Source organism: Lutra lutra, chromosome 8 (assembly GCF_902655055.1).
Source record: "Lutra lutra chromosome 8, mLutLut1.2, whole genome shotgun sequence".
In the NCBI taxonomy this organism is placed as follows: domain Eukaryota; kingdom Metazoa; phylum Chordata; class Mammalia; order Carnivora; family Mustelidae; genus Lutra; species Lutra lutra.
Window position 1 is genome coordinate 133466770 of NC_062285.1, and position 16915 is coordinate 133483684.

The following is a 16915-nucleotide window of genomic DNA, read 5'->3' on the forward strand; positions in this document are numbered from 1 at the left end:
ACCCCAGAGGATCCTCTTTTTCTCTGACGCCCAAAGAGAGCGGGGAAGGCCTGGCAGCTGATCTCTTCTCTCGAAGAAGCCCCCTTCACTCTCTGTGACTGGGTTAGGGCACTAAAGAAGGGGACACAAAATGAAGAGTGACTTTGGGGACCTCTGGTGGCTTTCCCGTTCTCTGAATGGCAGGATACGGTTGCTCATAGGTATGTATTTTTGCTCTGACATCTGATGTGGGGGCAGGGGTTTGGGAGCACAGTGAGGAGGCATATGGGGTGTGTGTGTGTGTGTGTGTGTGTGTGTGTGGCTGAGAGGCTGACTGATGATTTGGGAATGTTCTCGATGTCTGGGGGCTGGATGGCTGCTATTTCGGTCATCCCTGGCATCTTCCTCTGGGCAGGTGGCAGATTTTAAAGTCCTCAACACCAAGAATAAGAATAGGCCTTTGGAGCTCATCTAGGTCAATCCATATGCTTACATATGGGGGAAACTGAGGCCCAGAGAGGCCACCGAAGCAAGGGATTCCAGAATCTAGAGCTGGGTTTTTGACTGGGGTCCTTTCCATGCATGCCAGTGAGGTGTGCATGTGTGCGTGTGTGTGTGTGTGCGCGCACACGCGCGTGTGCGTCAGGGGTGTTACTGTTGTCAATGGCTTTGGAGGGCAGGAATCAGTGTTCTCTGAACCCTACTTCTGGCTGTGTATGGGGAGGGAAGGGTTTAGACTGTGTATCCCGGTGGATTGGAGCGTGGGGCCTGGAGGACTGTGTGTGTGTGTGTGTGTGTGTGAGTGGGTGTGCGATCTCCTTCTTGTAGACCTGGTTCTCCGTCGTGATTCTCTTTCTCTTCCGCATTAGCAGCACCTTCCTGGTATAAGGAAGAGATCTCTTGTCTTACGACTTCCCTGCCAATCCCCCGGGGGCCTTCCTCCTGGGCCTCCCCCTTGAGCCCAGCCCTGATCTCTCCCAGCAGGTGTTTTTTTTTTTTTTTCTTTCTTTTTTAAATGGATTTGTATATTTGTTTTCTGTTTTCTCTTTACAAGTTCCCTGCTAAATTTTAAGTCCCCCACCCCACCCCATTGTTTTGTTTCACAGTTTAAAGCTGGAAAAGAATTAAAAGAAAAATACTATCTGATTTTCTTGCAAGTAAATCCACTTATTATATATTTACATTTATTTATAGTCTGTGGTTTTTTTATTAAAAAAATCACCACTTGTTTTTCCTTTTTCTTTTGTAAAAAGAAACCTTTTTGCAGTGTCGTTGTTGGACCCGCTGGGCCCCAGGGGGGGCTTCAGTGAGTCCAAGGACCCCCAAAGGGTCAATAAGCCCCCTTCCCAGGGGGGCGGGGGGGGCCTATGAGTCTGGGGGTCCACCATCGCCCCAGGGTCATCAGGTGGCCCTGAGGTGAGAGGTGAGGAGGGAGAGCTGCTTTATATCCCCCCCGGGGAGTGAGCATCTCCTGCTTAAGGGCAGGAGCTTGGGGTGGTGACCCCAAGAAGCTCACCCTGAGGATTCCAGGGTTCCGGCATCTCGCAAGCCTACAGCAGCCATCCCCTCTCCTCCCCCTCCCTCAAGGCCTAGGAAGTCATCACAGTGGGTTAAGGACCATTAAGGACTGGGAACTTGGGGGCTGGACAGGCCCCAAGTGCACCCCCCTCCAGGCACCTTTCAGACAGGAGGGACCAAGGACTCTAGGGTCACCTGGAGGCCTACAATTGCCCCAACGATGCTGGGTGGAGTCGGCTCGCAAGCCTCGGAGCTTGCCCAGCGTTCCTGGGGCACCCATCCAGAGGCTCCAGGGACCTGGCAGTGACCGAGGGGCTCACCTGGCCCCGGGGCCCCTGAGTCTCCACCCCCCACTCGCCCAGGGAGGCAGAGCCCGCTTGGGGTTAAAGAGAACAGAAAAGTAACTCGCCCGCATTAAAACAAAAAGGAACATAAACCCCTGATAAGTGCAGAGAACATTCCCCCTTCCTTTCTGCTCTTCATTTTTTGCTTTAATGTTATCTTGGTTCCCTTTTATTTTTTCATTTAAATTGGTTTTTATTAAATGTTAAAATAATGGTACATGGGAATTCATGCATTTTCTTTTAGATTTATTTTCTATTTTTAATTTTTTTAACCTCTCTCGCTTTTTTTTTTTTTAAGTTTGTTTTTCTTTCCCTCGGTTAATATTTTTTTTTCACATTTCCTGTCGTTTTGCTTCTTTGTTCCTCTTATAGTTTGTTCTTTTTTTTTTAAATTTACTTGTTATGTTTTTCTCTTTTTTTGTTTTTTTGTTTTTTTGCTTTTGGAAGGTTCCCCCCCCATGGATGGTTGGGTTCCCGCCCTCCTACCCCCGCCCCCCGCCCAACCTCAGGGGCCCACGCGAGAGGGGAGGGCCGCGCGCCCCTCCTGCGGGCGCCGCGCCAGGCCCCCCGCGGGCTTCATACGGGGGTGGTCCGGCGGTTGGCTGTGTTGGAGTGGAGAGAGTCTTTGTTCTCCTTCTGGATACAGTTGTGGACTTGGAGGAAGCTGTTATCCCTGTCGGAGTTGTAGGTGGCGGTGGGCGTGGTGGCGGCCTTCAGGGGGTCCCTGCTGAGGGTGTACATGGAGATCTCCGTGGACGGCAGGGTGTTGAAGCCCTTGATGCCCACGGGGGAGGCGTCCCTGGAGTGTGAGGGCTCGGTGGAGCGGGAGCTGGAGCGGCTGCGGCGCTGGTAGCGGTAGCGGTAGCTGGGGATGCGGGTGATGGCGGAGGCCTGGAGGTAGTCCGTGGCGCGGGCCGTGGCCCGCAGCTGTTTGTGCCGGTCGATGAACATGTGCACGGCCAGCACCCCGACCATCTCGGCGATGATGAAGGACAGGGCCCCGAAGTAGAAGGACCAGCCGTACGAGTAACTATTCTTTTTGGAGTCGCTCTTGGAGGGGTCCCCGGCATTGGCGGATATGTACACTATGATGCCAATGATGTTACTCAGACCTGCGGGGCACACACCGGGCGAGCGGGCGGGGTCGGAGAGAGGGTTGGTTAGTTCCCGGCACGTGTCAGGCCAGGGGCAGCCACAGGGACCTTCCCGGCTCCAGGGATTTTGTGGCCAGTGCCGGAGAGGGCTAGTGGCAAGCGTGGCCTTAATATTGAATCGTGCCATTGGAGAGATCCACGGAGGGGAGGGCTGATGGAAACGAAGCTAGGGGAGGGCTGAGGCGTTCTACCACCGAAGGGCGGAGTAACCCGGAGAGCTGCTGTTTATTGAGTGTTTGCTATCTGACTTCGCTGTGCTTTGCGTGTCTGGAGGGTTGCGAATGAGGAAATGGATTGGGGACAGGTTAAGTAACTTGCTCTAAAGACTGCACAGAGGTTTGAGCTGGTAGAGCAGGGCCTTGGGACTGGCTCTTGGAGCCAGTTACCTGGATTCAAAGCCTTTGGCAAAGTGACCTGAGTCAGAGTTTGCAGATCTGTAAAGTTGGGGGGGGGTAGGTGATAGGACTCCCTGGGCCATGTAGAGGATTAAATGAACTAGCACATGTGAAGCTGTTTGGGGCTGGGGTGTAGTAAGTAGGGCCACGGGCTTTTTCTGGTATCTGAAGCAATGTGACTTGTCCTGTAACAGGGTTGAGGCCAGTGGTTTTAGGTATTTGCCTGCTCCCCGGGGGGTGGGACAGTGAGGGGACAGGGCAGTGAGGATAGGCCCAGTATTCTGAGAAGGACCTGGGGTTTGGGTGTTTTTCTAAAAACTGGAAGGAAGATGGGCCATGGAGCTGAGAGATAGAGTCTGGGGGTGCTCCTGGAGGACTCCATGGGGGGCTTGGTCATTACTGTGGGGCAGGAACCCCAGCACAGCCTATGACAGGACCCGTTGCAAGACCTCCCTCCCCCCATCTCTGTCAAGTCCTCCCAGCTGCCGAGCACCCACACCTCGACCTGCTCCCCACAGGCATGCCCGGGCTTTGGCCTGCCCAGCTCGGAGGCCATTACCTGCAGACACGAAGAAGATGCCAGCACTCAGGATGATGTTGTGTCGAGTCTTGTAGAACTCGCTGGCTGCAATGCAGAGCCCACCCATGAAGAGGAGAATCACACTCAGGATCGGGAAAATGCTCGAGGCCCTCACAGCCCCTATGGAACACGGTCAAGGAGAGAGAGAACCGCACAGCTGTGAGCCAGAAGGACGCATAGGGAAGAGAGTGGCCCATGGGGTGGGGGTTTTGTGGACTCGGGGCCACAGTCAAGTTTGCTTAGGGAGGGAGGGAGGAGGAACAATCCAGTGCCCACCTCACAGCCCTTCGGGCACTCCCGTCTACCTACAGGACCAAATGCCAGGGCCTCAGGAGGCCCATGGGGCCCTATGTGACTTGGTCTCAACCCTTCTCCAGCCTCATGCCTCCTGGTCCCCACTCTTAGTCCCCATGTCCTCTCTGGTCTAGACACAACAAACTTCCCATGTCTTGTCATTGCATGCTTCTGACTTTTGACATACTGACCTTTCTTACTAGAATGATTTTCCTGCTCTTTCTGACTCAGCAGATTTCTATCCACCCATCAAAACTCAACTCAAACTCACCTCCTCTGTCACGCCTTCCCTGACTTCTTTATGCAAAATGATCCATCCCTTCCTCTGTGCTGGGGCCCCTGGGGCAGTGTGTTATCGTGGTGAAGGAGCCACACGGCCAGGATCTGAATCTGGCTTTAACATGTATTAGCGGTGTAGGGTGGGGCGAATTGTCTCCCTGTGCCTCAGTTTTCTTATCTGTAAAATGGGGATGGTCATAGTGCCAAGCCTCCTCAGATTGCCACGAGGATTAAATGAACTGATGCTGATAAGGCACTTGGTTAAGTCTCTGGGGACATGTAGTAAACGCCGGGTAAAGGATAGTTAGTATAGGAAAAACATGTTTCTATATATGCTTCCATAAGCCGTGGGGTCCCATGAAGGTGAGAACTGTTTCTTTCTTTCGTTCTTTTTTTTTTCTCCCTAGTTCTCTCTTTTTAATCTCTCCGGCCCCCCAACCCGGGTGGATGTTGGAGACACTGTAGGTCCCCAGTGCAGGCTCATTGAGTGAATATTTGTGGGGAGGCAGTCCAGACAGAGAAAGAAGCAGACATAGTGCTGAGAAAAGGACAAGGGAAAAACAAAAAGAAAAAAAAAAAACCGCCTTCAGGATAAGGTGAGAAGGAAGGACCGACAAACAGGCACAAGAAAAGAACACCCTCGGGAACATTTTACTTCTGCGTGTGGGAGGACCGGGAGGGCAGAGGGACGCAGATGGCCGAGGGTGGGAGGGGGGAGGGGCAGGCCAGGCCGGCAGGGGGCGGATGTGGGGCGCAGTGTCCCTATGGGTACCCAGAGGCTCCTTGTCCCCCACAAAGTGTCTCTGGAGAGTACAATAGTCTTTCTCTGCAGATTCAAATAAGGCGGCGCTGACCCCAGGACCTTGAGTCCCTGTACTGCGAGCTGTGGGCCAGGTAGGAGGCAGTTGCTGGGAGGGAAAGGAGGTTTTCTTTACATGTTTGGGTTGTTTAAATGGCTTTTGAGGAGGTTTAGGGCCCCTTGGCTCAAACCCCCTGGGGAGGGTGGTGGGGTTGGTTCACTGGGGATGTGTTTTGGAGAGGAAGGTGCTGGGAAGAGAGCCTCCCCTCGCTCCCCGCCCCCTTTGGTGGCATTGTGGCCACAGAAATCTGTGGAGACCAGAGTTTTTCTATATAGAACTTGAGGAATTTTTCCAAGAGGATTTTAGGCAGTTCGCTTTGATGTGTCACGTAAAACTCCTCCTCTCTGTTCCCCTGGCATCTTCAGGAAGTCTACACCGCTTTCTGATGCTGTGGGGTGAATGGGTTATTTTAGGGGGCTTGAAGAAGGGTGAGCTTGAACTAGGGACTGAAGAATGAGGAGTACACGGGACGCAGCTGGGTTACTGGGCCATCGGGCTCCCCTCTCCTGCAGGCAGGGATGGGCCGTCTCCCCCCAGATCTGAGTGGCCGTTCTCCACCTGCAAGCCACTTTAAGACAATGGTTGTGTCCCCATCGTGATCCCCTGCGTCCCTACACACGCAAACATGGTGCCTAGACGTGCACACTCAGTATTGTTGAAATCTTCATCTTCATAAGCACATGGGGATAGGAGAGTTTACTGAAGACTCAGGAGAGAAGAGAGAATCTTTGACAAGCACCTACTCTGTGTTGAGTCCTGAATGAGTATCTAACGTACATTCTCTAATTTAATCCTCATACCAGCCCTGGGGGGCTGTGTTTTTTTAAGCCCTAGTTTATAGACAAGAAAGCCGAAGTTCAGAGAGGCAAAGTTACTTGCCCAAGGCAGCCCAGCTCATGAGTCAGGATTCAAGTTCAGCTCAGTCCCAATATTGGACCACCCTGTACTCTCCCTATGGGGTTTTCGAGGAGCCTGGGAAGGTTGCTACAGAGTCCAGAGATCTGGCTTTGGGGTCCCAGCTGTGCCACTCACTTGCTGTGTGGCTGAGGCAGGTACCTCGCCCTCTCTGGTTTCCCCATGTGTAAAAGTGGGTGTGGACCTTTAGATGATTTCTCATGCTTCTGCCCTCTCCGTGTGCCTGTGATTTCTGGCCAGCTGGGAATGGAGGGTGACAGCAGAAAGGAGGAAAGACGGGTTGGTGTGACTTCCGAGGGGCAGCAGCGGTGGTTCAGAGGAGCAGAGCGGAGGAGGAAGCTCTCCAGTCTTTCCCCTCTGAGAAAGCAGGCGCTTCCTGCCCACCGTATGCCCACATTTGGCAAACCCAGGCTGCACCCTCGGAGCCAATACCTCCCAGGAAGCAGGGGCCTGATGGTGTTAGCTCAGCCTGCCGGCAGAGCCCGGATATCCCAACTTAGCCGTGCAGACAGCAGAAAGAAGGAGCGCCAGCTGCAGAGGGAGCTGGGACGCTGTGTGCGCAGTCGTGTGTATGTGCGCGTGCGCATGTACATGTGTGCAAAGACAAGATAGGAGGCTGGAGAGGGAGGACTCCTGTGTTGTAACCAGCAGAGAGCAATGGGACCACTTCAGAAGGTCCCGGGCAGCTTACAATGTGTTCTAGGACAGGGTAGCCAGTGGGCCGTGTGGACAGTAGCCTCTCTGGCCCAGCAGGGCCACCCCAAACACCAGCCTCTCTTGGACGAGGTTTGCCCAGGATGAAGGTGACCGGGGACAGCCGGTGAATTGTGCCATGCCTAGGGAGGCTGATGTTTGCAGGACCCAGATTCAGGCTGGGCAGGGAGGGACTTTAGAGCAAGCGAGGACTCCCACATTGGAGAATTTTCTTGAAGGTGGTCTTTCTGGCTGGGCTGCATCCTAAGCAGAGTGAGGATGGCGGGGGGTGGTTAGTTGCACAGGAGTTCTTGCTCTGGCCTTGTCACTCCCTCACAGCGTGGCCGTGGGCAAGGGTCTTTACCTCTCTGGGTCTGTTTGTGCACACTGCAGAATGGGAAAAGGAACCCACGCATCCAGCAAACGAGGATGTAAGGCCCCTTTGCTGCTGGAGGGGCAGTCGGAGGGCCAGCCTCGTGGGAAGCTTGTTAGAACTACAGAGTCTCAGGGCTCACTTGGTAGCTGTTAGACCCTACATTTTAAGATTTTTATTTATTTATTTGAGAGAGAGAGATCGCAAGTAAGCAGAGAGGCGGGCAGAGAGAGAGAGGAGGAAGCAGGCTCCCCGCTGAGCAGAGAGCCTGATACGGGGCTCAATCCCAGGACCCCGGGATCATGACCGGAGCCAAAGGCAGAGGCTTAACCTACTGAGCCACCCAGTCGCCCCAGAATCTACATTTTAACAAAAGTGTGTAACCCAAGTCATATGCACATGAAAGTTTGACAAGCGCTGTTGTCAAGATCAAATTGGATCTTACCAGTCCTAGTTCTGTCCTGGAAAGTGTACAGTCAAAGGTGTGATATTCCTGACTTCTGTTGTTTCCCCCTCCTTCCTCCAGACCCTACTTCCCCATGAATCATCTTGATTCCCAATGAAGCTGGTGTGGTTTTAGTGCTGCAATCTGTCATGAGGAGCAGAAGGTATCAGATTTATCTCATGAATAAATATTTATTGATCTCCTACGACTAAGCATATGGGACTACGCAGTACCTACCAACATTTACGGAGCTCTTCCTGCGTGCCAGGCCCCATCCTGGCATGCGGACAAACCCACTGAAACCTCAGACAAAACCCACGAAGCCATGGCCTTGGCCTCATGGAGATTGCAAATACCTGAAGCAGGTATTGGCAAACTTATCCTGGAAAAGGGCGGATGGTAGATATTTCTGGCTTTGCTGGCCATATGCTCTCTATTACAGCTACCCAACTCAGCTGTTGCAGCATGAAAACAGCCTTAGGCAATCTGTAAACAAATGAGTGCGGTTCTTTTCCAATAAAACTTTATTTGCAAAAACAGTTGGTGGGCCAGATTTGGCCTACTAGCTGCAGTGTGGCCCATCCTGGCTGAGAATGTAGTGTGGTGTCCCGGGGAAAGGCCATGCGGTCCAGCGTGGGGAGGGGCTTGGCCTTTGACTAGCTGTGAGTCCGGTGAATAAATACGGAATGAGTGCCTACCACGGAACCGGGGTCCAGGCTGGGCGTGGGAGACCTAGGGGTTCAAAGACAGGCCTGGTTCTTGTCCTTATGGGGCTTAGGTTCTTGTGAGGGAGATATATGTCACCAGATTATAATAATCCAGTCTTTAATGTACACCAGCACTATTTTAAGCGCTGTATGTATATTAACTCATCAGTTCTCATTACAACTCTTCCAAGTAAGTATTGGAATTCCCTCTTCCTACAGCAGCTAAAATCAAGGCACAGAGAGGTTAAGCCAATTGTCTGAGTCCACCCAGCAAGGAAGTGGGGAAGCTGGTTTGTGAACCCACACAGCCTGCCTCCAGGGTCTGGGTGTCTGACCACTGCACTCCCCTGCTCTCAGGCCTGTGCTTCCTGCCCCTCGGACCCTATTCTGAGCTCACGGGATCAAGGAGGGCTTCCCGGAGGGAGTGATGTTGGAGTTGGCATCTGATGGATAAGGAGAAGCTGACAGGGCAGAAGAGAGCCAGGGAGAGGAAGCGGCATGAGCAGGGCTGGAGGAAGGATCCTTACTCAGGGAACTGGGAGGTACTGGGTCACAGAGAGTCCCTGTAGGGTTTGGGGAGCTCTAAAGGAAATGAGGCGGGCCAAGGCCAGGCCGGCAGGGGTTGTGGGGGAGGTTGTCGTTCATGGGTGGACATGCGGGCTCAGGGCACAGAGGCACGGTCTGGGCTGAAACTGTAAATGAGAGATCATAGACACAGAGGTGAGCATGGGAGAGCCTGGCCATGGACGAGTGAGAAGGCTAGCTTTGGGGTGTAGAGGACCGCAGGGTTTAGAGACAGCTCAGGAAGAGCTTGTGCAAATCACGTGGGGGTGACTGGCTTCCACTTCCTTGTCTGGATTAGATGATTTCTAGGTGATGTCTGTTTCTGAGGGGCCTCTGCACCCCAGACCTCCCCTCAGGGGTCATTCAGCCAGGCCAGGGCACTGTCTTATGTAGTCCCTGTGTCACTTATGGCCTTTGATCAGAATGGTTGTCATTCCCAGGTGCATGGAGGGGGGGGCTCCCTAGTTCCAGGGGCCAGCGCTCAACTCTTGAAGTTTGTTATTCCCCTGGGATTTGGTGCCTTCTTGCGGGACATGATCACCCAGGAGTGGCCCAGGAGAACCTTCTAAGCTCTCGGGCATCTCTCCGTCATCGCTCCCCTCTGTGCTGTGCTGGAGGAGGTGGCCGGGACCACAGATGTATGTGCAAGCAAGCACATATGAATGTGAGAGAGAGGGTGAAGAGGGGGAGAGCGAGTGTTCCCGGAGAAGACCCTCCTTGGGGAGGGAGGAAGAGGAAGGACAAGACAGCGGATGAGGGAAGAGAGAGGAGTCGAGAGTGGTGGTTAAGAGTCTGGGCTCCACATGTGGCCTCCTTGGGGCCCCATCCCAGTCCCCCCGTGCCTCCCACTGGCAGTGTGGCCTCTGTGTCTTCCCTTTCTTGTCTGTGCAACGGAGACCCCAACCAGACCTAGCTCCCAGGGTGTCGTGAAGGGGAACACAGACAATGTCTAAAGAAGTCAAGTGTGCTGTAGAGAATGACATTGGAAAAGAATTCTGGAAGCTCCGGGAGCTTCTCTCTGTGCAGGCGTCAGAGGCTGTCCCATTCCCTATTGTCCCCAAGGTAGCCGATCAGTGACACCAACTCAGGATGGAGGCGGCCTGCGTGCCTCTCTTGACTATGCTGCCTGCCCTCTGAGCCTCTGTTGTCCCCCCTGCTGTAGGGAGATCGTGAGCACACCCAGCTCATAGCCTGCCATGAGGAATCAGGAATCAACGCACTTTAAGCAATTACAACAGTGGCCGGTCTGGCTGAGTGCCAGCAAACGCTAGTTCTCACGGTGGCAGAAGGGACCGGTGTTGTTTCTTGAGGGGCGCGGGGTTCTCTGGGCTGGTTTTTATCCCAATGCAGGTTGTGAGTCAGGATGAGGTGCTGAAGTCAGCCCGCCAGGTGCAACCGGCACTTAAAGAAGTGAACCAGGACCCAATTGAGGGTGTCACCGCGTGTGGCGTGCAGGAGGTCAGCCCGGTTTGGAGACACATTTGCTCTGGTTCTGTGGATGTGAGTGAGTGTGGGTGGCGGCTTCAGATGTTTCCAAATCACACTGTGAGTGCCGAGAAATACACACACACACACACTCACACCCTGCAGGGACCCGCAGACACACTAGCAGACACAAGCACATGGGCACTTACATGTTAAGACAGACGCTTACATGCGTGGACACAGAAGACACAGAACAAAAAAAAAAAAAAGAAGACACAGAACACAGCACAGACTCACCCCCTCATGCACAAAGACAGACACACAAAGGAAGTCACACCTGGGTCACCACGGCCTCTGTCTTCACCCGCGCTCAAGCTTTGGTAAGGAGGGATAAGGATGGGGAGCACCAGAGCGGACACATCGGTGCCCCCCCAAAGCTTGCTGGGGAAAACAGGTCTGGTCATCATTTGTCTTGGGTAAGCTAGTGACGGGTGGGTGAGGGGCGCACTGGCCACACCTTTGTGGGGCCCAGATGTCGGGAGGCCCATGCTGTGACCACCGCCTGTCACTAGGAAGCCCCTGGACTCTGTGGTTCAAGACAAGCCGTGGAACTCCTTAAATACCTATGGGGGCATGAGGGGGGGGAGGGGTAAGAGCATTCATTCATTCATTTATTCACTCTATCAGATATTGATTAGGTGCCTTACTTCTGCCACGTTCCCCACAAGGCACTGGACAATGTCCAAAGCCTGGCCTGATGGCTTGAGAGCAAGTGAGCCCCACTTTCTTTGCTACCCCAGGAATTGAGCTCTGCATTCCTGACCAGCCTTGTCCTTCTGGCATTCTCTCCTTCCCGCTCTGCTCTAGATCTTCAGTCCAGCAGGTGGAATGAGGATGGTAGGGATGACCCGGGCCACCTACTTGCCACCCTCCTCAGCCTCCTTCCCTGGGCCTTTCCCAGCTTCCTGGTCTCTGAGCCTTGGCTTCCTGGGGCTCAGACCCTGCCCCTCTTCTCTACACCACTGCCTTCGTCCATTCATCAAGACTCCTGGCTTTAGATCTCATCCACCTGCTGATAACTGCACACTCCTGTCCGGGCCAGACCTGTCCCCAGAGTCCCAGACTCCAGAGCATCTCCCCAGAGAGTCCCACAGGCCTCTAGGACTTAAGGCGGCTGACACTGAGCTTTCCAGTCTCCCCAAACCCAGCCTTGGGCTCAAACCCTGACTCCTTCTTCCCTGGTAAATGCATACAGCCTTTCTGGAAATCCTATCTGCAGGTCCTTGGGAATAGTTTCCAGCTCTGACCCCTTTCCTCCTCCTTCACTGCTTCTACCTTGGTTCAGGACACCTTCTCTTGTCTAAATTATCACCAGCAGGCTCCTAACTGTTCTGCCTGCTTCTGTCCCTGCCCTGTTTTAGTCTCCTGTGAGCCTAGCAACCAGAGGATCCTGTAGAACGTGAGATGGTGTTCACTGCTCTGCTCAGACCCTCCGATGGCTTTCTGCAATACCAAAGCCCTTTCCATGACCCCCAGGGGCCCCTGGGCCTCTCTGCATGGGCTTTTTCTTGGCCACCCCTTGCTCACTCTATTCTTGTCTTTCTGGCTTCAGATCCCTTCCTCAAACATTCTGGGAATGCTCCTGTCTCAGGACCGTTGCACTTGCTTTTCCCTTTGCCTGGAACATTCTTCCCTTGGCTTTCCACATGGCTCCCTCTCACCTCCTTCAGATCTTTGCTCAAACTTCACAAGAAGGATTTTATTAGCCCCCACCCCTACCCCGGAATTTCCTAACCCCCTTTCTTTTTTTTTTTTTTTTAAGATTTTATTTATTTGTCAGAGAGAGAGGGAGAGAGAGCGAGCACAGGCAGACAGAATGGCAGGCAGAGGCAGAGGGAGAAGCAGGCTCCCTGCTGAGCAAGGAGCCCGATGTGGGACTCGATCCCAGGACGCTGGGATCATGACCTGAGCCGAAGGCAGCTGCTTAACCAACTGAGCCACCCAGGCGCCCCGCTAACCCCCATCTTGCTGGATATTTCTCCATATCACTCCTCATGGTTTAACAGACTATATAATTAACTTTTTCATTTCATTTGTCATCGATTGCAAGTGCCATGAGGGCCAGGTCTTTATTTTGTCTGCAGCCAAAAAGGGCCCACGGCTGCTGGTGGCTCAGATCTTTTCTGGCATCTGGAGTAACAGCCCCAGAGAGCTGAGCAGAAGACACTCAGAGGGTTTTTTGGGAACTATGGCTCTGCTAGGCAAGGCCACAATCCCACACTTCCAAATGGTCAGGCCTCTGACCATTCTAGAAGGGGGCTGGCCCTGTGTCAGACTCTGAACAGATCCTGCCCTTTGGTTGAGCAGGGTCCGGTAGACTGTGTCCCTGACCTCCGTAGGAGCAGGAGCTCCAGCCGTCTTTCTGGGGTCCACCCTGTGTGCCCCACTGGCCCTCTGAGTCTGAAGCAGGCTGGGTGTGAACGGTCAAAGCCAGAGGGTCTCTCTTTGTTGAGCCCCTTTCCACCCTCTTAGGTCATCTGCCCCTACCCTATCCCTCCTCATGGTCCTCTGCTGTCCTTTGGAAACCCAGTAGGGTCCTGTCCTGGGGCCCAGCCCACGTGGCATGGCCACCCCTCTCCTCTCAGCCCTGTCTTCCAAACAACCCCTCACTTTTCACCATCCCCACAGCTAAAAGTCTGGTCCAACAGCCGTAGCTTCTTATCAGGATGTCCAGGATGTTTGCAAGAGCCCCCCCGCTGGCCTCCTCGGCTCCCCAGCCAGCAGCCAGAATTAACTTTCCAAATCAGCGTCCCCAGCTCATGGTTCCATCACACTTAGGATGAGATCCGATTTTTCCCGACATGACCGGGCTCTTCTTCTTCCTGTCTGACTTCATGCTGTGGGATGCCCTATGCACTGTGCTGAGCCGGGCCAGCCGCCCTCCTGACCCCACACACCCAGCCTCCGCCCTGCCTTCATAAGGCCTTTGCTCTTGCCAGTCTCTCCTCAGGGGTGTGCTCCCCCTCAATCCTCTTAGCTCCTTCCTTTTCTTCATTTAGAGAAGCTGTCCTACATCTAAGGAACACCCCCCCACCACGCCCTGCTGCCCTCCGCCCGCCCCCTCCCAGCTCTGAAACTGTCTCAGGGGGTTGGTTGCTCATGCCTCTGCTCACTGTTTGCTTCCTCCCCCTGGAACATCAGGCTCACAGAGGTGCCAACTTTGTTTGTTTCATCCTTGGATCCCCTGTACCGAGACAACAGTGCCCTGGATGGAGTGAGCGCTTAGTGAATGTCTCATTAGTAAATGAGCCAATGCTGCTAGAGGCCAACTCTCATGCCTTTTGGAATGATCTCTGGCTTGGGTTAGGAGCCAGGCTCCCTCAGCACCACATACTTCCCTCTAACCCTGTCTGTCATGGCATACATGCTACCTTCCTGGGCCTGTTTCTAGGCAGTGAGCCCCTCTCCTGCCCTCCCACGTGGCAGGCTGGCAATGAGGATGGGTGTAACAGACCCTAAGTGGCAGCGGGTTCAGGCCCCGCCCACCGGCGGCAGCCCCGCCCACCTCTAGGCACAGCGCCGCCCACCTCCCTATGGGAGAAGTGCTCCCACCTCTGGGAGAAATTCCATCCACCTCCCTGGGCCTTAGCTCCTCCCACTTCAGTGGGGCTGGGGATCCTTCTAGAAGAATGATCCCTGCCTTCTAGCTTCTCTAGGCAACCAGATTAGAGCTTAGTAAAAATGAGAGAATCTAATTAGGATTAGAATCTGCTAGAGAATGATACGAACTCATATCTTGCAACTTTCAAAAATGACGTTTGTTGCTTGGCCTGAGATTGGTATATTATAGATCAAACCATGTCAAATGCAGCCTGCTGTCTGTTTTGGTAAATAAAGTTAGGTTTCCTTGGAGCATCTGTCTGTACTCAAGGATAGCCTTGAGTAGTTGGGACAGAGGCTTGTACGTCCCACAAAGCCTAATATATTTACTGTCTGGCCCTTTATAGAAAAACTTTGCCAACTCTTCTTACAAATACTCAAAAAGTACTGTTGGATTAAGTAGGCTTAAATCAGAGCCTTGGAATCCTGCCTTGTTAACACCACCAGTTCCAGTCTTTTGTCCAGGGATGTCAAGTGAACCAAACACTCTGAGCTCTTCTCTCTTTAATAATAAAGAGATGGGGGCACCTGGGTGGCTCAGTGGGTTAAAGCCTCTGCCTTCGGCTCGGGTCGTGATCCCAGGGTCCTGGGATCGAGCCCCGCATCGGGCTCTCTGCTCAGCAGGGAGCCTGCTTCCTCCTCTCTCTCTGCCTGCTTCTCTGCCTACTTGTGATCTCTGTCTGTCAAATAAATAAATGAAATCTTTAAAATAATAATAATAATAATAATAAAGAGATGGAGGTATAGAATAGGTAGAAATAGTCACTGAGGAATCCTATATATGCCCGTTAGTTAACAGACAACATTTATGGAGCACCTGTTCTATTCTAGAAGCTGTTCGAGGCAGCCACAAAAGAGACAAAATTCCCACCCCCAGCCCTTTGTGTCTAGCTGATTCAGTATTACATCCTCACTGTGGTCAACCATGAGGGCTTCTGGCGTGAGGCTTAGCACTGGTCCCCCACTTGAACCTGCACCAGCTGGCTACGTCTGTGCCATGGCCTGTCTCCCAAGGCCAGCTGTTTCCCTGCCTGGGGTCCTGGACGGCGCGCCATTCTTTCCCCTCGATGTCCCCAGCCCTGAGCACGGGCTCTGGCCCAGAGTCAGTCTCAGGCTGCCTTTATGTCACCGCCCCCCCCGCCCCCCTCCCCGGCTCCTTCAAGAACCCCAACACGGTAAGGGAGAAGGATGATCAAACGGTCTTTTAGGAATTCCATTTGAGATCAGTGTCTCTGGGGAACTCATAAAAGGAAATGATGAGCATTGTAAGATATTTTTCTCCCTTTAAAAAGAAATCTATAAATTACATCGTGTTCCCTTCCTTTCTCCTCCTCGCTGCCCGGCTGACTTCATGTTCCGGGCACTTTTCAATGAAACCAGGTTGATTCCAGGCTGACCCGGGAGTTGGCTTTGATGTGAGGAGTAGTTATTGAAAGAGACAGGGTGATCCATGTAATGAAATGCCTCCTACACTTTCCATAAAAGTGATCGGAGAGTGATGCTAGCCATTCTGCTGTGGGGGATGGGAGGGAGGCAGTAGTGGGCTCTGAGCCGCTGGGAAGGGCACTGGGGGCCGAAGGTGGGCACGCTCCTGGGAAGAGAGCAAACCTCTTCTAGTAGAGCCTCCTGAGAGCCCGGAGCTGAGCTTTCAACCACTTCTGCTCAGGTGGCTTTGCTGTCCCAGGCATCAAGGACCCTCAGCCCCTCTCCTGGAAATCCCTTTCTCAGGGAGCATTTTACCGTGTTAGTTTTTGCTGATTCTTGAGAAATTCTCTTTGGGACTCAATATGCCTCAGGTAGATTTAAGGTCACAGCTATTACTTCAGGATTTTGACTTGGTTGTTGGGGGAAAAAAATAAATCTCACTTATTGTCTCGGGAGAAGTTCCAATCAGACACTGCCTGAAGAGTTTCTTCCTTCAGTTATTCAAGAAATATTTACTGAGCGCTCATTATGTGTGGGGCACTGCACTGGGAATAGGAACAAGTGGACAAGATAAGGGGTGGGGGTGACGCATGGCCTCATAGAATCAGCAGGACTGCCAGGGAGATGTTTCCACAAATAGACAAGGACCCCACGGCATGACAAAGGTGCTGTGTTCTGGGAACCCATTCAGGGGCACTGAGGACTTCCTGTAGGAGGTGGTGTTTCAGCCTGTGACCTGGAGGATGGGTAGTTGTTTATCAGACAAAGGGGGTGGGACTAGTGTTGTAGGCAGAGGAAACAGCATGCATGAAGTTTTGGTCTCTGGACAGGAGGAAAGGAGGGAGGCTCAGCTTTTTCCTGCCCTCTGCTAAGACAGGGATCTCTAGATAATCCTGGCCTTTGGTGCTCCCGGAGGTTGGGATGGACAGGACCCGCCCCCAGAAGGGAGAAAAAATTGCATGCACTCACGAAGGAAATATTCTGCTGTGTCAGCTTCGTAATCTGCATCCTCTGGGAAGTGATCGATTTGCTTGCAGAGACCTTTGAAGTTCCCTGGAAAACAAGAGGAGAGAGGACACTTGAAACATCAGAGTTTCCAGGGGCTCAGCGCCCACTGGCCTCGTGCTGACTTCTCGCTCTTCTGAAGCTGGTTCAGCCCTCTCCCAGGCCCCTGAAGGAAGGTATCGCTTTGTCTGTTTGGACATCTGCCTGGTGAATCAAAACACAGACACCCGCGGTGCCGTGGAGAGGATCTAAGGCCTAAGACTTCAAAACCCAGCCTTCCATCGCTGCACTGAGGCTTCT

The 16915-nt window shown here is 53.1% G+C and overlaps 1 protein-coding gene across 1 annotated transcript in view; it reads right to left on the reverse strand.

Annotated features, from left to right (window-relative positions):
• Window positions 1-2228: 2228 nt before the first annotated feature.
• Window positions 2229-16915, reverse strand: part of CACNG2 (calcium voltage-gated channel auxiliary subunit gamma 2) — a 110609-nt gene continuing 95922 nt past the window's right edge. The window contains exons 2-4 of the mRNA XM_047742667.1: window positions 16580-16663; window positions 3950-4090; window positions 2229-2953 (exon numbers count right to left, since the gene is read on the reverse strand). Coding sequence (XP_047598623.1) covers window positions 2418-2953; window positions 3950-4090; window positions 16580-16663 — 761 coding nt within the window. The 3' untranslated portion in view covers window positions 2229-2417. The remainder of the gene's footprint in view (window positions 2954-3949; window positions 4091-16579; window positions 16664-16915) is intronic.